General features: G+C 50.6%; 2 protein-coding genes across 5 annotated transcripts; one reads left to right on the top strand and one right to left on the bottom strand.

Moving 5' to 3' along the window:
* Window positions 1–119: 119 nt before the first annotated feature.
* CTNS (cystinosin, lysosomal cystine transporter) lies at window positions 120–7,172 on the bottom strand. 2 transcript variants are annotated; one of them, XM_072978622.2, is made up of 11 exons: window positions 7,029–7,169; window positions 5,859–5,976; window positions 5,255–5,330; window positions 4,399–4,486; window positions 4,071–4,174; window positions 3,514–3,645; window positions 2,969–3,068; window positions 2,727–2,846; window positions 2,036–2,206; window positions 1,145–1,262; window positions 120–720 (listed from the first exon to the last, which is right to left on the bottom strand). In XM_072978622.2, exons 2-11 carry the CDS (start codon window positions 5,929–5,931, stop codon window positions 584–586), a joined length of 1,119 nt encoding a protein of 372 aa, XP_072834723.2. In that variant the 5' UTR covers window positions 5,932–5,976; window positions 7,029–7,169; the 3' UTR covers window positions 120–583. The 2 variants fall into 2 exon arrangements, with proteins under 2 accessions (XP_072834723.2, XP_078235284.1); XM_078379158.1 differs by lacking the exon at window positions 2,727–2,846 and having other exon boundaries at window positions 7,029–7,172.
* Window positions 7,173–7,231: 59 nt separating this feature from the next.
* Window positions 7,232–19,730, top strand: SHPK (sedoheptulokinase). Of its 3 annotated transcripts, none has more exons than XM_078379155.1 (8): window positions 7,232–7,361; window positions 8,720–8,936; window positions 9,682–9,823; window positions 13,740–13,923; window positions 14,018–14,170; window positions 15,635–15,810; window positions 16,432–16,632; window positions 18,413–19,730. In XM_078379155.1, exons 2-8 carry the CDS (start codon window positions 8,727–8,729, stop codon window positions 18,805–18,807), a joined length of 1,461 nt encoding a protein of 486 aa, XP_078235281.1. In that variant the 5' UTR covers window positions 7,232–7,361; window positions 8,720–8,726; the 3' UTR covers window positions 18,808–19,730. The 3 variants fall into 3 exon arrangements, with proteins under 3 accessions (XP_078235281.1, XP_072834717.2, XP_072834716.2); XM_072978616.2 differs by having other exon boundaries at window positions 7,232–7,376; XM_072978615.2 differs by lacking the exon at window positions 7,232–7,361 and adding an exon at window positions 7,397–7,697.
* Window positions 19,731–19,813: the final 83 nt, after the last annotated feature.

The following is a 19,813-nucleotide window of genomic DNA, read 5'->3' as shown; positions in this document are numbered from 1 at the left end:
ACCTCCTCTGCGGAGGACCTGGGTTCCCAGCGAGTGCCTTGCCCGAAATGCGAGGGCTTTGATCCATCGCAGCCACCCTGTGTGGTTCCACCCACCCTAGTTAAAAACCGCCCGGCCACTACAGTTGGAAGCCTTTTATTTTCAGTGGCTAAAAGAGGTCTGCTCGGGCCATTCCTGGCCCAGTTCCTCCCTCCTTTGAGTATACCCGCGTGGGAGGCTGGTGCAGATCCGTCGGAAGGCAGCTGTCGCAGAACGGCTTCTCTTCATCCGGCCTTCGTGGAAGGCAAGAAATCTTTGGCGACCCAGCGAGGTGAAGTTGGTGGAGAAAGCCACCAGGAATGTGGTTTTGACTGTTGGAGAGATGGGTGAGCCAAAGGCCAAGTGTCTCCCTCCCGAGGTGGTCCAGCCACCCGGTGCGAGAGGTGCAGTCCTGGAAGAGGTTAAGGCACCTGTGGGTGGTCAGTCGGTCAAGGGACACGACGAGAGGGTGGGTGTGAAGTCCCAACGAGGAGCCCGCCCGCCCCAAGGTTCTCTCCGAGGTATAAGCTGGAGAGATCCACGGAGGAGGCCCCTTAGGAGGCGCTCACTCGGCCTCGACCGTGTTGTAGTCCGGAGAGCGGTACAGGCAGTAGTGCTGGACGATGAACACGACGTCGAAGAAGATGGAGAAGACGCCGAGGCCGAACTTGGTGGGGTCACCGAAGATCAGCTTCCAGGCATCTGGAACAGAAAAAAGAAATGAAACCATTCTGAGGCCGGCGTTGGGTCAGGTCGCTTCACCGGATGGAAAGTTTAAGAAAGACCTGAGACGATCTCTCTTTTTAAAAAAGTATCTTTGCAATTGTAGTACAAAATGCAACCCCTGCCATTGCTTTACAACATCTACATGCTTGGCCTTGGCTTTTCTAAAAAGGACTGGACCAAAAAAAGGCAATCGGCCCCTGCAACAAGCCTGACGTTACCTCCAGCTCCAGGAGCAGTCTACCACCAAGTGTCAGCTGTAGGGAAGAAACCAGCAAGAGATCTGGACAATTTGTCCCACGCTTGAATGTCCCAGAGGCCTTTAGCCGGCCATCCCTGGAAACAGCATCCTGTCCCAAAGGACCCAAAGGTCGGTCTGACTGGGAGCAAGAGGCCCGCTTACCATTGTTGTAAGACTGCAGGAACATCTGGATCAGGCTGAAGGCGCCCCCTGTGAAGTCCAGCAGGACGTTGCCGATGCTCCAGCCCTCGGTGCTCTTCCGACTGAAGTTCATGTAGGCCTAAGAGGAAGGGGAGCGATTGTGAGGACGGCCATTTCCTTGCCTTTATCTAGCAAGGAAAGCCTGACCCAGCTGCAGAAATAAACCCCTCAATGTTACCAGCCTGTAGGTGTCTCAGCTGCCCAAACCAGGAATGGGAAACGCCCGGGGGGGGGGATTTTTGAACTATAAATCCCAGCTTCCCACTTTCTGATTCCGAGAGCTCTAATTTCAGAAATAAACACTTCACATCTCTGGCCAGAATCCCCTGGATGTGGTTTGTGGCATGCCAACCACCGAAAAGGGAAACTGCCTTCTTCGACCAAGGCATCTTTTGGTGATCGCCTGGAGGAAATTTGTAATTGCCACAGATGACCAAGGAAGCCTGAAAAAAACCAGCATTCAGTGAAAAAAAAAGGGAGATTGGGCCTGAAACACCTCTCTGTCCCCTCGGCCACAGGGCCGTTCTCCAAACTACCCCCCCAACTCAAAAAAATGAGAGGATTTCCTGCGAGTTCCTCTGGCTACAGAAGGCAGGACCCAGATCAGAGCCTGAAAATGCCTAAATGAGTGGGAGTTCTTCTCTCCATGTGAATCAAAGCGCGCACACACATTATTACCCACCCCCAAGCGCTATGAAGAGAGGGTGAGAGAGGAGGGAATGTTTGCCCAAGAGAAGAGTAGGTGAAGACAGGATGTCGGTCTTCAAATATTTGGAAGGTGGGTGGCCCCGCTCATGGCCAGGTGACGCCTCTTCCATGGCTGTGCAAGGCGGGGCTCGGACAGACGCGTACCTGCGGGAAGTATTTGATGAGGGTGACCGCAAGCTTGAGGTAGGAGAAGTAGAACAGGAACTGGAGCCACGTCATTTTCCCGGCGACGGTTACAGCCAAGGTGATGAAGACAAAAATCCATGCGATGATGAGCAGTCCCGTGGCCGTCGCCGACACCTTTTGAGTCCCCCTCTACACCAACACAGGGAGAGGGAAAAGGGCATTTTAAGAGCATTAAGAGCCAGGAGGACGACAACGGTGGGATGACTTGGCTTCTCCACCCACCGCCTGCAGAAAGAGTCCCACAAATTCTCCTTTCACTCATCAAAAGATACTTCCACCGTGATTCCCCTGCCCTGCTCAAGGTCGGATTTTACTTTTTTCAAAAGTGGCAACCTCGTTTGGTCCATGGGCCACTTTTAGTTCAAAGAAATTTGCAGGAGCCATGTTCTGAGGGTGGGCATATCTCCAAACCCGGCAGATGTTTGCTTGATGTGCTTGTTGACGGCAACTAAACCATAAGGCAGGCATTTCTTTTTAGAATTGGAGGAAAATTCAAAAGTGGGGTGAATCAGCCAAGGATGGTATCACAGGTCTGGGGGGTTGCGTTGGACATCTGGGGAAGGCAAGAGCCCCAGCCCCAGAGACAGGCTTATAATCCTAAAAAAAACTAGAAATCGGCATCTTTGGGAGAGAACGGCGGGCGAGTCACCTCGTAGATCAGACACTGGCCGATGGTCACAAGGGTCACGGCAATCGCATGGAGGCTGAAGAACACATCGTTGCTGTCCACCGGGTTGACTCCGTTGGGATACAGATGCAGGAACTGCTCCTGCGGAAAGAAGGGGCACCGGTGCCCCCCACCCCGTGGGTCAGGGCAGGTTGCTCGATTATAGGGCCCCAAGTGGGACTGAACAAAAAGGGATGGAGAAAGCCAGCTGCCTGCCTACCTACCTTCACGGGCCTGATCCAGAAGAGCCCGACGTTGAAGATGCTGTAGGCGATGAAGCCGGTGAGGTTGAGAGCAAGGAAGTCGAAGCTCAGCCCTACGACACTAGTCAAACAACCCCCCAACCCCCAAGAAAAGCAGATAAGTCAGCAGGGCAATGGAAATCTTGGAAGAAGCAGCCACCACCTTCCTGCTCAGCTTCCAGGAGGGGCCTAAGCGGCATGTCTTGAGACTGTCCCAGCATCAAATCATGAGCTTCGAGCTTTCAGTTCAACCTGGACTTCCAAAGCTCTGTCCTCCCGGCAGGTTGCATTCTGCGTTTTGCAAACACGCCCCCAGTGTTAAAAGCAGGTTTGTGAGAAGAAGCTTTCAGTCTGTGATCCCCCTCTAGTGGTAACCCATAAGGAAAGAGGATGGAATTCCCCCCCCTTTTTTTCTCTCTCCAGCATTTCAAGGTTTGGTGGTGGATGTCTGCTCTCCCTCCCGCCCTAGTGACCGGTGGCTGCCACAAAGACAAAATGGGGAGGGAGGGAGGGGCTGTGCCTTTTACCTTTTCCGCTTCCAGTTCTCAAACACCTGAGGATAGAAGGAGATAGACCAGGCCAGGAAATAGATCCACCCGATCACTTGGTCCACAATCCTCACCACGTTGCTGTGGATCACCAGGAAGCGGATTCTCGGCCTGCGGGAACAAACGGGGACAGAAACGCCACATGGGTGGCCCCGTGGGTTGTAGGGAGAGCAGGTTTCTAGACCTTACGGTGGCAGCTGCCATCCTGGGGACGTGCAGGAAGAGTTTCAGTAAAAGTCTCGGGAGCAGCCGGAGGGAAAGCTGATCAAGATTAGTGAACTATTAGAACTTGGGGAGGCTTTTAAAAAAAGATTTCTCCCAGAATCCTTTACTCAGCATAGCCACTATTCCTGCTCGGTAAAGGATTCTGGGAGACGTAGTCCAGAAACCTCTCCTCCTCCTAGAGTGCACACATACACACCCTCATGGGTGCTGTAAATGTATGAGGAACAGCGTGGCGTGGGTCCGGAGTGTGTGCCCCTGCCTGGTTGGACTACACCCCCCATCATGAGGGAGGGTTCTGTTCGGCCACTCACCCGATTTGTTGGGAGGTGTTGGCTCGAAGGTAGACCGTCACTTGCCCGACCTCGACGGCCCTCACTGGGAAGCTCCCCTGCCTCTGACCGGCCGCTATCACAAGCTGGCAGAGGCAAGCAAGGGGTGAAATGTCAGGCAGGGCAGAAGAGCCGGCCTCTCCCCCCCCCCTTTCGCCCAGGGCGGCCCCGCACCAAAGGCATTTCCCAGTCCCATAGGGCAATGCTGGGCTTTGAAGCTGGGCTCATTTTGCAGCGCAGGGATCCGCCCCGCCCAAGCTCTCAGGTCCTTCCTGCGAGGGCTCCCGTGGGGTCGGGGTCGGCCACTTACTTGCTTCGGCAGCTCCACGATGGTGACATTTTCCCTCGACACGTACGTCACGTTAAACGTGATTCCCAGCGTTTCATTGGATGGGGTGCTGCAAAAAAAAGTAGGGTGGGAGACACCCTTAGGAGGGAGGGATGTTGCAAGGTCACCCTGTCCATCAGCATACCCCATGGTGGAGGAGGAGGATGGGAGTTGCAATCTGTTCATATGTTTGGGGCACCCGGTCACATGGTCAGTCTCGACTTGGGAGACCTTTAGTTGTAGAGCAGCGGAAGCTTGGCTGCTGCAGTGCACTGTGCAAGGGGCTACCCTTGAAGAGCATCTGGCACGTTCGGTGGGTGCAGAAGGACAGCCTTACAACAAAGGGATACTGACCCAATAAAGAAGTCCCTTTTAGTTCAACAGTACCTATAAAGTGTTCCTCTCATTAAAAAAAACCATACTTCCATCATGGTATCCTTGCCACAGGGAAAACATAAGATCTAACCATTGGTCGTCCCAGCCCAGGTTCTGCTTGCAATCTCAGTAATGCCTCCCCGGAGTATCAGGCAGGGCCTTTTCGCCCTCCAGCTTGGCCTGGCCAAGCCTGCAAGCGTTTTCGACGCCGCTAAAGACCCTTTCTCAAGAACCAAGGAAGACACAAGAAGGAAAGTTCAGCAAGAGAAAGGCACCCTCAGCGAGGAAGCGAGAGACAAAGCACCGTGGCATTTTCCTCTCCCAAAAAAGGAAGAAAGTAGAAGGGAGAAGCGGCGTTACCTTTACTTTTATTTTTTTGTAATCATTAACTATGTTTTCTCTGATTCCATCTGCTTCCAGACCAAAGATGGGAAACTCCCAACGGCAGGGCTTATAAGCGTACCTTAAAGTCACTGTGACGTTTTTTGACCTGCCGTTTTCCATCGAGACCACTTCGGGAGCAGAAAGGACAGGGGCTCCTTCAAAACAGGGGGTGGGGATGGGGGGAGAGATAGTACTGGTAATAAAAGATTGGAATAATTAGAAGCCCCAGGAATTGCCCCCTGATCTGGGACTGGGGCCAAAACTGGCACGCTGAGCCATGCGCTCCGGTTTTTAGTCCGAACCTTACCCAAGGCACTGAACCTGTGCCGTGAAAAAATATTTGAGCAAAGCTTTAATGACCATCCCAGCCTGACCATTCCCAATTGAGCCCTCAAATTTTACGGGGACGCATTGCAGACATGTAAGCAAGGAAGCCTTAGCTGTTTGTCTTCTCTCCCCCCCCCCCCCCCCCCGGCACTATGGTTTCGAAGTTTTTCTTAGGAAACAGGGAGGACAGATGGAAAAGTTGGCTTGGGAGCGAGGTGTTCCCCATGGACAAGACATCACCAGTTTGAGGGGGTTGTGACAGAAGGCACAGGTGAGCCACAACGGTCCAGAGGCTCTCCCGCCTGGCCACGGGCTTAACCCCCCCCGGCCTCCATCCAAGGCTTGGAGGGACTTACCACGGACGGCCAGTGAGGACGCGAGCAAGACGAAGCCCAGGACAGGGAGGAAGAGGCCGCCGGAGCTCCCCATCACGCACGTGCTGAGACAGCTGCAGAGCGGAAATCCCTGGGTCAGCTGAAGAGAGGAAGAGAGAAAAAAAAAGCATGAGGCCCAGGCAGGCAGAGAACCAGGCTGGGCGGCTGGAGTGACTCAACAGGCAGTGCGGGGCAGTGGTTATGGCATCTGGAGGGGGGCGGGCTTTGGGTTCAAGTTTGCTGCCACAGCTGGCTTGTTTGAAAAAGGGTGCCACACACCAGAGGTTGATGGCTGAGATGGGAGGGAGCAGGGTCTGCCTGGCCAAGACGATGGGGGTGAGGGGAGAAAGATGAGGACTCGACCTTGGGCTACCCACTACCCCACACTGCCATCTCTCAAAGGGGGGGGGAAGGTCTGACGGCTCGAACCTCTAGGATAGGGTTGGGCTGCTTTCCTAGATCCACGGGGCCCCCAAAAAATGATCGTCTGGTGAGGGTGGGAAGGAGGAACCCCCCCCCCCAGGTCTGTGAAACATAGAGAAGGGGGGTGGGAATGGGCAGATGTTTTTAAGGGTGGGGGGACCTCCCTCCAACCTCTGGAAAAGGGGGAACTTCCAGGAACTGGAAAGGCACCAAACGAGTCCCTGGTTTTTTTCATGGGCTCGACCCCACTCTGGGGATTATAGGGAGGGGGGGAACCTTTCCTTCCTTCCTGCTGTTTAACCCCCTTCGGGGTCCACGGGGGGGGGCGAAAAGCCCAAAAGATGCGCCTGGAAAGGTTTTGTTTCGGGGGGGGGGGGGCGCCTGGCCAAAAGGAGGTGGTTATAAAGTCGGGGTGGGATTCGCGGCCCCCTTCCCCCGGTTAAAGGACAGGGCGGGAGCTATAGGGAAGGACCCCCCCCCAGGAGGAAAAACGGGGGAAACGCTCATCGGGGGCGCCCCTGTTTTAAAAGGGGGGGGGAGCAGGATATTTTTTTAAAAAAACCCTCTTTCCCAGCGAGAGCAACCGCCAACTACGGCCCCCATCATGCAACGCGGCGCCGCGCCCGCAAAGCCAAGGGGCCGCCGGTCGCAGGGCACGCTGGGAGTTGGTGTCCTCGCGGGCGAGGGGCGTCCCCCCCCCTTTCGCTGCACCAGTTCTTCCCGCCTTACCCAGCTTCGGCTCTCGATCCAAACGGACCTCCGAGGGCGCCCGGAAAGGCCGCCCGGCCCCCCTTCGAGCGCTCCCCCGCGGAGGCCGCTTCCCCTCTGTTCGAGCCTTCGGGGGCGTCGCTAAGGAGACCGGCCCTCTCCCTCTGGCGTCCCGCGCGCCCTCTAGCTTGCCGTAGCCGCCATCTTGGGTGTGGCGGCCGAAGGGCGTTCCTGAGGCGTAAACTCTTTTGTTTACCTTTCTTTTGGTCCTTGTCCGGCGACTGCGTAGCCCCGAGACCCCTTCGGGTTAAAGGCTTAACGGCTGGGGGAAAAAAGCACCGAGGGAGTTAAGAGGTGAGCTTGGAAAAGGTGGGTAGGCGGGAGAGAGAGTACACCCAATATGGCGACGGCAGTCGCCCAGGCCTTCACTTTGGATGCGTCGAAATCCCTTCAGGCCCTCCGAGCGAGATAACGCCCAGAAAGGGAAGGCCAGGGGGACACACTCAAAATGGCGGCCGCCGCCTGATGCCGCCATTTTGGGCGTGGCGCGCAGCTGAGGCGAACTAAATCAAAGTCCACTTTTTCTTCACATTTTCGTCTCCTCAGCCGCCTTGTTGCCTCAGATTTTAGTTCCCCACCTGCTGTTTCTTTTTTGTTTTTAACGTTCTTTCACTACCTTTTGGAGACGGGGTGAGGGAATTTGTGTGTGCTTGTGCTTTCATTTATTTATGTATCGAAATACCTATATTTTTAGCAAGAACTGGGCTCTGTTGGGTTTTGCTTTTTCGGTTTATTCTCTTTTAATTTGTTTTTAAATTTCCGCAGTGTTTTCATTCAGCTCCTTGTTTTTTTAAAATTTTAATTTAATTACTTTAATACTGTTTATATGCCGCCCAAATAGTGGCATTATTACTACTCTGCAGAAGGTGGTGTATAGAGGCCTTTAATGCTGGAGGCTAAATAAGAGCAAATACTGTATATAAGCTTTTGAATGTTGCTTTTTTAAAATCACTGCAAGGCACCTTTGGGTTCCTTTGAGGAGAACGGGAGGGGGGGATATTTTAAATAAATAAATAACCATTGTTCCTTATTGTGTGACTTATACCCTATGCAACATATAAGTACTGTTCTTTAGTTAAAACTGAGAATAGGTAAGATTTAGAAGAATGCATATTTATCTGGGAGAAAGTCTCCTTGAACTCAGTGGGATTTTTTGTTTCGATAAAAAACCCAGGAGGGTCGGGACGGAAATATATGCCCATTTGGGAAACGAACGATTTTGGTTTTTGCATATATGTATGGGGCTTGGTTTTTGTTTTTTTGTTTTTTTTGGTTTTTTGCATTTAAGTTGGTCTGATTTCAGAAAAATTAAGTTTTGAACGGCCAATCGAATGTTTTCCAACCCTGGGTTTGCTTGGATGGTGGGGATTTTGGCTGTTCTAGTGAAAAAAAGAAAAGTAACTTCTTTGAGCTTTAAAGTGGACAGAGCATCGTAGGGAGTCCCTTCAAACTTAGAAAGGCGGCTCCATGGTGGACTACATAACCCAGAATCCCCAAGTCTGGGTTTTCTAATCCAAAAGGCGAGAGCCACCTTTCCAGCTTCTAAATCCAGTCTTTGCAATACAAATGGGCATCCTGATTTTTCTTCTGTGCTTGAAATCTGTGCAATTTGAGGTCACTTCAGTCCACGCCATTGTTTTCTCCCGTTGCAGGCGGAGGATGATGGAGGCCCCCTTGAAAACCCGGGATGAGGGTTTGAAACCCAGGGTGCTGGTGGGGCAGCCCTCCGTTGTGATGGGCATTGATCTAGGAACCACGTCTGTGAAGGCCGTCTTGGTGGAAGAAGCAGACGGAGGTTTTTCCGTGGTGGCCAGCTGCGCCAAGGACACGCGGGCGGACGTGGGGAGCCAGGGCGATGTTGGCCCGCAGGTAAAACAGGAAAAAAATTGGTGGGGGCAAAAGCTTAATTTTGTTTATTGCATTTCTTTCATACTTCTTGTACCTCACCCCATAGTGATTAAAAGCATTTTTAATCATGCAGGCTGCACATTGCAGCCATTTCTCAATGAACTGGGTACTTGATTTACTGAACTTGGAGGGATGGTTGTGAGCAGAGTCTTAACTGCAGTGCTGTAATGTAATCACCGCACCACAAGGCTCATCCGAGCCCCTTCTGAAGTCATTGCATTTCCTCCTATAAACTCAGAAGCAACAAAAATGGGTCCTTTCCTCTCTATTTTATCTTCACAACAGCTTTGTTAAGCTGCCTTTTTGTTCTGCAGCTCTCAGAATCCCCCAGCCAGCACCTTCACCCCTTATTGGTGGAATCACAGAGTCAGGGTCCCAGAAAAGTAACTTTTTCAAGCTCTTACCTGCCCAATTTTTTTTCCTTAGGGGCTGAGTGAACACAAAAAATAAAGTTGGCAGCTTTAAAATAAAAAAAAAACTATAGTCAGAGATGCTATTGATTTAATAACAGCTGATTCAGAGGCAAAAATCCAACCGATAGAGCTTAATTTTCTGGACAAAATGCTGAAATCTGGGAAATAATAATAATAATTTATTGTCATTGTAAGTATATACACATACAACGAAATTCACAACGAAATGTTTGGTTTTTCCATAAGCAAATTGAAAATTTATCCCTCTCTGTTTTTTTCCTGGTTCATTTCAGAGAAACGAGCAAGATGTTCACAAGATCATTACTGCCTTGAACGAGTGCCTAGCAAGCCTTCCACCACAACAACTGTCAAGGGTTTCCCACATCGGTGTCTGTGGCCAAATGCACGGGATTATGTTCTGGAAAACAGGTCGAGGTAAGCTTCTAGGGTGTTGTTGCCACAAGCTTATTTTTCCAAATAGTCCTTCCCCCCCCCCTTTCCGTGAGATTTGGCAGCTAGCGTGATGAAGAGGTCAACGATCTTAAAAGCGTCCACCCTGTTTTGGGTGAGCCTAGTAAGGAGAGGGTGCAATATAAATTGAAGCATGTCGTCTTAGCTTGAGAGAGAGCAGCTCCCTGCCTAAGATCAACCCAACCCCTCCCCCCAAAAATCTGAATGTTAAGTTATCTGTACTAATGACTTTACAGATACAAAGAATTAAATAAAGGTATCTTTACCTTAACTTGAAACACTTCCTGCCTTAAAGAAAGCGTTTCCGTGGACAGAGCTGGTTGAAAGGGTTGACTGTGGTCTGCAGAGTTTTACGCAAGTGTAGAGTGGGCACGAGTGTGTATGTGTGTGCGTGTGTGTGGCTTGTGTTGGCCTTCGTGTCCTTTGTGCCACAGTGGAACAGGTTTTGGTGTTTCTTTTTCTAGCTCCTCGATGTGCTCGACTTGGCCTCTGCTGCATTGTTTTGCTTCTGTTCTTGAGCCATAGGATCCAAGCCATAACGCTTTTGGGGGGGGAAAATAAGTTATAGTTTTATTTGAAACTCATCAGGGGCTTCACCTTCCACCATATGGCAGTGAGCAAAATATTATTGATGGAACGCCCAACAGGTGGGACTTGTGCTTAAAGACCTGCTTTTTAGGGATTTGGCCTCTCACCCTACCTTGGACTGTCCCAGAGGATGATTTTGGGGGAGGAAGGAGTACAGGAGGCTGCAGTGAGAAGAGAAGGGATTTCTAACCGTAGCATTGCTTCCTATGACCGGGATTCAGGTTAATATATAATGATTTCCACCCATAGTGGGCAGCCTTGGTATTCCAGCTGCCGAAGGCTACTGCCCATCAGCTAGCCCTAGCCTGCCTGGCTGATGATGAGTAAAATAATGGTTTGTCAACATTCAGGGAGTCGAGATTCTTCATGGTAGCTTCCACTTGGTTTTCCCTTGAGCTGCTCCTTCCCATCCTTTATCGTAGCAAATTTAAGGGAAGTAGCCCAAGCAAAATACAGTATGGCCGCTTTATCTGTAAGCCGCCTAGAGTGGTCTTAATTGACTAGATAGGCGGGATATAAAATAAATAAATAAATAAAAAATTATAAACTGTAACTCTGGAAAGGACCTTTCTAAAGCTAGTGTCTGCACAGTGAGGAACACATGATTTGCAGTGGGATTTCTTCCTACCACCACTCCTTAAGGGTAGGGTTTCCTCATTCAATCCAAATCTTCGCCTTCCTAATTGGACGGTGGTCCTTTGGGCCATGGTTATTGCTTTTGCGGTTCGTGAGGATTCTCTTATCACCATAGCAAAGGAAGAAAGAGTTGAACCTCGCCGCCCCCTCTCTTATCTGCTCTGGTTTATTAATTTTCAGCCTAGCCAGTTAAATTTCATAGATGGGATGTAAAATGAGTCAATGCCCCATTAAACATCACATGTTGTTTGCTGCAAGGGGGGGGACGGGTCCTGTTCTTTGAACATTTGGAGGTGCAAAGGGTTTATTGGATGGAGAGAGCGACCGGTGAGGACATACCGAAGTAAATGAACAAAGGCCAAGAAATCATAAAACACATACCAGGCCAAAAAAAAAAAAACAAACCCTAGAATGCTCTGGTTACATAGCGGAAAATAAAAAGTCCAGCTGCTTCTGTCAAAATAAATTGGAGAAGAAGCGGAGGGAAGGGGATGGTCCTTTTGCTGTAAAACATGGAGGACTAGTTTGGAAGCAACATGACATCCCAAATTCAGAATAGCCAGGATGATGTTTGAACCCTCCAGTAGGGGAGGAGGAAAGAGGAAAAGAAGAGGAAGTAGGTGGGGGTGAGGTGGAACTCTTTATTTCTGTATTCCCCCCCCCCCATTTTTAACAATTGTATCAAAGAAAGGGAAGAAAAAGAAAGGGAGAACAGTCATTGAGTCAAGAGATACAACATGCTTTTCCTTTAACCACTGCCAGGGGCTCAGCTGTTTCACAGAGATGGGGCTCTCTGTAAAGAGATCAAAGTAACTATGAAGGAAAGGCCAGGATAAAAACCTAGAGGCAACAAATTGGCAGTATTCCTCAACCTAAAAAAACAACAACAACAGAGCAGGAAATCTTCCTGTAAAATGGAAGAAAGGATGAACAGCTGCCGTGAATGCAATTTGTGTCTTCTGCAGGAAGGATCGTGAGAGAGTTAAGGCTGGGTTAAGGCTTTGATCTCCTCTTCTGAATGGTTTAGCATTTTTTATCAAAAGGTTGTGCGAGGCACTTTAGGAAAAACACACACGCCCATAACTGTCATTTTCCTTTGCATGAAATAGTCTGCCCCCCCCCCCCGCTCCTGCCCACCAGCCTTCGAGATGCGGCTGGAATAAAGTTTCTATCAGCCTTAGGCAGTGGTGAGGGAGACTGGGATTTGCAGTCTGCCCATCTCCAATGTTCCACCTCCATCGCATGGAGCCTGAGCCGTAGTTCTCAACCTTTGCTCTGATCGGTTTTCCAAGTGGGAATGCTTAATGACTTTTTCTGACTTTTCCAGAAACTTGCCTCTGCTCTTTGGTTTTGTCCCCTGCAGTCTGGCTTGCCGGGGACCAAATGTAAAAAGGGCTGCAGGCTCCTCTGGGTGAGCTGAAAAAAACAAAAGAAACCACAACCTCTTTGCTGCAAATGAGGATTTTTAATTGATTTCGGGGTTTTTTTTGCTTTTTCCTCCCTAAATGGCAGCGTTTTGCTTTTCAAAGGATGGTCATTAACGCTCTCCCAAAGAGCCCATTTTCTTGCTAACCGAGAGCCAAATGGAATAACAAAAGGATGGGAGGAAACACCCTTGAAAGCAGCTTTAATTTTAATTTTTTATTTTTTTAAAGGAGAAGCAAGGGAGAAATAAAAAGGGTCCTATTTAAAGTGAAACCAAACAGCCTTGGAGTGTTTTCATCTTTTCAGGGTGTTCAGTTATTGCTGTAATCTTAGGAACACATTTATCTTCCACTTTTCCACCTCTGAGTAGCTCAGGGTGTGTTTGTGGCTTTTCCCCTCCCCAAATTCTAGGCAGAATTGATAAAATGTCATACCCCAAAACAGTGGGCCTCTCTGCCTAATGTTTTTGGGGTTGGCATCCTCTGCTCTGAGATCTCCAAGCCGTAGGGTGTACCTACTTACAAAGCTGGTTGTGAGAGGAGCGGGGGGGGGGGGCTTTTCCTCGCCCTGCAGGGACTTGGACCTCTAGAGTCAAGATGCTGTCGCCCTTAAGCTGTACTGTCTCTGCAAAGGGCATGTGGACTCCTGACAGGCCAACAGAGTAGAGCTGGCATCATATAACAAAAAGACTGAGGTGGTTAGAGATGTAAAATTTTCCAGACGTTTTGAAGCCCTATAAAACGGCTCTGGGAGAAAAAACACAGAAAAAACAACCACCACCACCCTGCCCCCCCCCCAAAATGTTTCCATATTTTTTTTTTAGGCCTCCCCACTGGACAGGAATTAGCAACCCATGGCCCTTAAGACATCCGGCTGCAATTCTCCTCACACCCTTGCTTAGTTATTGCGATCTTTCAACTTTCAGCCACCGGGTGTTACAAATTTCAGGATGAAAAATCAGCAGAACAAAGGCGTTATCTGAGGATAATCTTGCCTGGAAGGGAAGACCCAGAAAAGCGCTCCTAGCTTTGAGTTGTGGGAGGCAGGGTCCGAGATTTTCTACGGGGAGGGAGGAGAAGAGGGACCTTTGTGTCTGTCCCTCGTTGAAGACTTCAGGGGTGGGGCTTCTTGGCGTCCCCCTTTGTCTCCTCATGGCATGAGGGGGGCATTTGGTCACCTGGAGCATATTTTGAGTGGCCACCCTTGTCCTCCCATCATCTGCCCACCCCAGGTTGCAAGTGGACAGAGCACGGAGATAGCTGGAGGTTTGAGCCCGCGGAAGTCAGTCACCTCGTCACGTGGCAAGATGCCCGCTGCGGCGCCCACTTCCTGTCCTCTCTTCCTCAGCCACGGTCGCACCTCAGTGTGGCGACAGGGTATGGCTGCGCCACCGTCTTCTGGTACTTAAAGAACAGGTACTGCAAGCTTCCTGGCTTCATTGGCGGTGCTGTCTTTAGGTGTGTGGAAGCGCCCGTGCCCACTGCCTCTCCTTTTGTTGTCTCTGGACAGCCCGGACTTCCTGAAGCCGTACGACGCGGCAGGCACCATCCACGACTATGTGGTTGCCATGTTGTGTGGCCACGAGAGGCCACGGATGTCTGTCCAGAATGCCGCAAGCTGGGGCTATTTCAACACCACAAGCAGCCACTGGAATATGGACATGTAAGTCATGCAGCTGGCTAGACTACAAGACCTATCCTTCCCAGCCAGCCCAGTCAGTCGGGGCAGATGTTGCAGACAGAGATGGAGGGCATCGGGTTGCTGAACCAGGCTAAAGGATTTGGTGTCCATTAGCCAGGTTCAGACAGCGCGGTCTCTTCTGGAGGCTTACTCAAAAGTAAGTCCAGTGGCATCCAGCAGAGCTTTTCTGTGGGGGAGCGGGAGTAGGATGGTGGCCTTAACCTTTTAAAAGTAAACAAACGGTATGAGATTTTTGGAGTTCCAGATTGTAGGAACGGAGCAATGATGATGGGTATACCATCTCTCTCAAATGCAAGCTTTGGCCCACACGTATTCTCCCCTGGACTCCTCGATCCAAAACTCTTTTTTTCTGTGTTTTTTTTTAAGTGGAGTTTGAAGGAGGTCTCCCAGAATGGCCTCCTGGAGACGTGTTGGGATAATAAAGTGGAGAAGAAAAGGGCGGAGTCCTTCCCATGAGGTTTGGGGTCTGGTTCCCCTTGACGGTGGCTCCTCCAAGGCACACAGAGCTGGGAGTCTGGTTGAACTCGCTGGGGACAAAAAGCTCTGTTAAAGTGTTGCTTTGAACCCTCCTGGCTTGTTCTTTGCAGGGTCCGGAGTCTAGACTCCCCGTGGACCTGGGACTCTGTTCCTTGGCCAGGAAGCTCAAACTCCTCCTCGGTAGCCCATCTCAAGGTTGGCGGAAAACCAAAGGCATGGCTTGTCTCCTTGGGTTGTGATTACTAACCCTGTGTGCCAAGTGGCGTGTCCTGAATAAGGGGTGCCTGATTAAGGGCTCCTGTCAGATCTAACTGTCCCTCCCCCCTCCCCATTTTGGAAGAACTTTCAGGGAACAATGCCCAGGGTACACACCACAACCGCTTGCGTTTCCCCCAATCGGCTCTCGCAGTAAAGAGGTGTTTTTGCTTGAAGCTGAGGGAAAGGCTAACACCCAATCTCGTCCAAGAGCCTCTGTGATATTCTTGGTGTCATCCAAGCGCTACAGCCCTCGGGACAGGTGTGGAGCATGGTTGTGGTTGTCCGCCAGCTTGCTTGGTCGACCTCCCCACCCTTTGTTGCCTGGTTTTGCCGTTGTGTTCTGTTAACATTTCCCCTTTGCCTTCCTGTTCGGTTTGTGCCCGGTCGAAATGGGGAGATGATCTGTCACGGTGCAATGTTGTCGTCGCCGGAGGCATCAACAAGGGCTCTCTCAGTACCATTTTTAGAAAGGTCCAGGGAGGGCCTAGTTTAGTCTAAAAATTGTGTGAGTCAGGTTTTGGGTTTTGGAGTTTGTCTTAGGGAGTTCCCCTTTAACACTGTGATCTGAGCATCATAATCCGCATGTCCCGGTTCGCCTGCCATCTTTTCTTCTGCATGACCTATCAGAGACTGAGTTCCTTTTGTTACCCCACGGACTGATGGGCTTGGATCTCGGCCTCCCCTTTCCAGCCTCGGAGAATCCCATTTCCCTGTCCGTTTCCTCCCTGAAGTGGTCCAGCCTGGGGGCATCGCAGGCCACACCTCTTACGCCTGGCACCACATACCGAAGGCAACGCAAGTTGGGGCCGCCCTGGGAGATTTCCAGTGTTCAGTGTACTCCTGCAGGCCTGAAGATACTGACGCAGGTACGGGGAGGAGAAGCTGGTAGCTTCGTCAGAAAGAATATGTTCTGTGTTTAGGGGGGGAAAGGGCCATTTAGTTACGGCTTTAGAGTTCTGCTCCCTAGGCAGCGGTTTTCAAGACCCACCATTCATAGCCAAGAATCCATTCACCTGAATCCATTTCTTAGTCTCAGTAGACAATATTATAAAACAATATGTTTTCAGATGCCTTGTGGGAAAGAAGATTCTCATTCTAGCCTCTCTTCAAACTTGTCCCGTGGCTGAGGGAGGACTGGAACCTGCTTCTTCTCATTCCTAATCTGACTCTCCTTCTGCTATGCCATGCTTGGCTTTTTATCATCGCATCTGCCAAGTTGAAGAACTCGAAATAACATGAAACCCCTCTTCAAATGCCTGGAAAGAGAGAAGCAGCTTACCTAGTGCCTAAAATATAAATTCAGAACTTGGCAGGCTTCCTTGGGCAGGGCATGGGAGGGAGTTTAGGGTGGACAACCGAAAATGGATGGTGTAGGGAGGCCCTGATCCACTCGGAAAAGGCCGGAGTTGCCTCTTCTCATAAAGGGCCCTCCCACTCTGGCTGCCTGCGTGGTGTCCCCACCTCTGTCGTCTTTTCCCTCCTCCTAGTTCTCAACATCGGGACGTCTGCGCAGCTTACCATCCTGATGCCGGTGGGTTTTCAGCCCGGCGACACTCCAGACCCTCCTTCGCCTGTGGCCTATTATCCATATTTTGGAAACCGCTACCTGGCGGTGGCTGCGTCCCTGAACGGCGGTAACGTGATAGCCGTCTTTGTGAACATGCTGCTCAGGTGGATGGCAGAACTGGGTAAAATCATTTTGTTTCCTTGTTATTAAAAGTATCTAAAACAATTTCCTTTTCATCGCCTGAATATTCAGAGTGCTGCCATGGCTGGCCTTTATTACGAAGCCTGTTGAATTAGCAAGGCCCGGCGTAGCAATGGGAAGTAACTAGAAACCAATTGTCGTTACACCCCAAAAGAAATGGGTATTCCTCTTCATGTTACAGTTAATGATCAGGGGAAATTTTATTAGCAAGGCCCCATTTATGTGCAGGTCGGGATTGTCAGCCCTGTTTTCCAAGTACCAGCTTAAGAGCAGCGGTTGTTTACAAAGTGTGCTTGCCGCCTTCCTCAAACAAGAAATTCCTTTGGGGCCAACAGAAAAATTTAAGGAGCAAATAAAACTTTAATTCCTAGCCAGTGAGGAAGTGAATTGGAAACAAATCCTGAAATAACAATGTAACGGTACAGACAGGGAGAAAATAACCAAACAGCAAAGGGGAGTGAAAACGATTGGTAAACATCCCACTTCCTGAAAGCCTTCCAGGAGGGGAGGAGTTTTTCACACCCATGTAGGGCTGATTCAGACGTAACCCAGCCTAGCCTTCAATTGCCCAATATCGTTGGATTTCAACTCCCAGAAACCCCGGCCAGTAGTGGCCAAGGGCCATGGGATTTGTACTCCAGCAAGATTTGAGAACCCTGAGCTAATAAATGTATCAGTTTGTCCGTCAACAACTCCCTTTTTAACATCCTTTTGAAAGACAAACCCACTTGCCTTAGTCCACAAACCACAGGAAATGGCTCTTTTCTACCCTTTTAACGCAACCGCCTGGAAAGAGCCTTTTAATGGTGATTTCAGTTATTTCCCCCTTCATTCCATTTTCATAGGATTTCAGCTGCTTAATGGCTTGATGGCTACGGAGTCATTTATTCAGTCTCGCCCAGCCCCCACCTGTGGTCTGAAAGCGGGAGGAGGGCTCCCCATATACTTTCTGCTTCTCCCTGGCCGCCTGCTGCAGCATTCAAGGCCCCCCCCCCCAGCTTTGCCCCATTGAACCCTGAGTGGCTGTGAGGCCCACCAGTTGGAGCTCTGTGCTTCGGCCATGGAGGCAGGAGCTCTGGTTTCTGTTTGGCGGCGATATTTTCTGGATTATCTCCTTGCCCTGCCTTCTCCTTTAAAATAGCCTAACCATAGAGGATAGTTGGAGGGATAATGAAATTCTAAGCATTTTACTTGCCATTTCAGCTAATTAATAATAATTAATAGCATTTGGTCTCCAGATACTAATGGGACTGCAGTTCCATCATCCCCAGCCACTACAAGGGTCATAGTCCAGCCATGTGTGGGAGGTTAGGGTTTTAGGGAGGCTGGCTTAAAACAACCCTTAGAAGCACCAGCCTCCTAGGTGGTGGTTTATGCCCCTTTACAGTATTCTGATGTGTAAGATCTGGGGGAGTTGACATCAAATGCAAGAAAGGACGCTGCGGTCAGAACTCCAGCGGCCTTCGGGTCAGGACAGTGCCTCTTTCTTCTTCCTTCTCTGTTGCCAGTGATGGGTCCTTTGCTAAACAAAAGTGAGCTGATTTACAAATTGCAGCTCTCAGAAGACTCACACTAGGGATCGGCAAATGAATTTAATCTCTTCAGGGAAATCTGCTTTTAATGGTAAGGCCGTGGCTACATCTGTTTTAACCGTTAAGAAGAGAGAGAGTGAGAGCAGCTGGCAAAATCATTTGGTTTCCTCCCTGTGCGGGGCTGAAAGAGTTTACTTTTGGTACCCTTTTCGTCTTTCTCTCACGCAGGGATCCAGGCCTCCGAATCGGATCTCTATCCACGCGTGATCCAAGCTGCTGCGGCCCAAGCCGACCCCGGCTTCGCTATTTGCCCCACAGTCTTTGGGGAGCGGCACACCCCTGCGAGGTTGGCCTCGGTGACGGGGATCGCAGCCTCCGGCCTCTCCTTGGGCCACGTGACCAGGGCCTTGTGCCGCGGGGTGATCCAGAACCTCCACTCCATGCTGCCTTCGGAGCGCCTCCGGGAGGCAGGGGTCCGGCAGATCCTGGCCAGCGGCAGCGGGCTCTCCAAGAACGAGGCCATGAGGCAGGAGGTGGAGAAGGCCTACCCGTTTCCTGTCATCTACGGGAAGGACGCAAGCGCGGCGGTGGGTGCTGCTCTGGCGATGCTGTGCAGGAAGTGAGGTCACACGAGACTTGGCGGGGAGCTATGGGACATTCCTTCTGTTTCAAAGGAGCAGATGCTGCAGGCGGAGGCCCCCCCCCCAAGGCCTAATATTTTTGAGATAGTGGGAAGGAAAGAGAAGCAACAGAGAGACCCCCTTGACGTTGCGCAAAAACACAGCGAGCTCAAAATGAGCCACGCGCGGCTTGCACATGTATGTTGCTCTTACGCTGCTAGAAAACGGAGCAAGAGAGGCTTTAGCTGTCAGAGGATTTGGGACAAAGAGATCGCTCTCTCTCTTTCAGCCTGAACTTAAAAGAGGAAGAAGTTGGGCCACAGGGAAACACGGCTTCTGACAAGCCCTGTTTGAGACGAACCCCCTTCTCCTACTTCACCCCACCTTGGTAGTTTTACTGCCAAAGGGATGAAAATACCAGACGTAACCCAGGACTTTTCTTCCTGCCCTTAACCAGGGTCCTCTTCATCTCCAAATGCCTCCAAATCGTACCTTGGTTCCTATTTGCATGAGGGACAATCTAATGGAGATGGATGGTCACCCATCTCTCTCTCTCTCTCTTTCCCTCTCACTTACGGGTGGGTAATTCCATGTTTCTGTTGCCGTCAGGGAAACCAGAGATGGCTGTCTTGTTTCCGGTCTCGGCTGCTGCCACTTTGCCTTCTAATCTGAGCAGCTTCAGCAGATGGTGGGAGGGCTGGTTCAGCAGTGAAAGGTTAGAGGACAAGCATCTACCCGGTTTAGTTCCAGCTTTTCCAGCCTGGAATTTTTCCTGCCTTCTCCCATGCAGGAGGACCGTGCAGGTCCAGCCCTGCTTTTTCCCCCCAAACTAGACACGCTCAGGCAGGGTGAGGATGTCAGCGTGGTCCGTGCCTTGAAGTGGCTGTGAAAATTGACACAATAAAGTCTTGGGTTTGCTACCTCTCTGCAACGCCTGGCTTGGGTTTTCCTTGCCTCTCACTTTATATAGGTTGTGCCAGCTGCTTCGTCTTCAAACCACAATTCGAGA

Source organism: Pogona vitticeps, chromosome 7 (assembly GCF_051106095.1).
Source record: "Pogona vitticeps strain Pit_001003342236 chromosome 7, PviZW2.1, whole genome shotgun sequence".
Classification (NCBI taxonomy): domain Eukaryota; kingdom Metazoa; phylum Chordata; class Lepidosauria; order Squamata; family Agamidae; genus Pogona; species Pogona vitticeps.
This window is presented reverse-complemented; position numbering and strand designations above follow the sequence as displayed.

What these genes read in the sequence shown, in the direction of transcription:
- CTNS (XM_072978622.2), bottom strand. Translation starts at nt 5,931, where the DNA reads ATGGGGAGCTCCGGCGGCCTCTTCCTCCCTGTCCTGGGCTTCGTCTTG. An exon ending in AACACCTCCCAACAAATCGG is followed by an intron (nt 3,646 to 4,070) that starts GTGAGTGGCCGA and finishes TTGTTCCCGCAG; the next exon opens with GCCGAGAATCCGCTTCCTGG. An exon ending in GCCAGTGTCTGATCTACGAG is followed by an intron (nt 2,207 to 2,726) that starts GTGACTCGCCCG and finishes GTGTTGGTGTAG; the next exon opens with AGGGGGACTCAAAAGGTGTC.
- SHPK (XM_078379155.1), top strand. Translation starts at nt 8,727, where the DNA reads ATGATGGAGGCCCCCTTGAAAACCCGGGATGAGGGTTTGAAACCCAGG. An exon ending in GTTCTGGAAAACAGGTCGAG is followed by an intron (nt 9,824 to 13,739) that starts GTAAGCTTCTAG and finishes TGCCCACCCCAG; the next exon opens with GTTGCAAGTGGACAGAGCAC. An exon ending in GCCTGAAGATACTGACGCAG is followed by an intron (nt 15,811 to 16,431) that starts GTACGGGGAGGA and finishes CCCTCCTCCTAG; the next exon opens with TTCTCAACATCGGGACGTCT.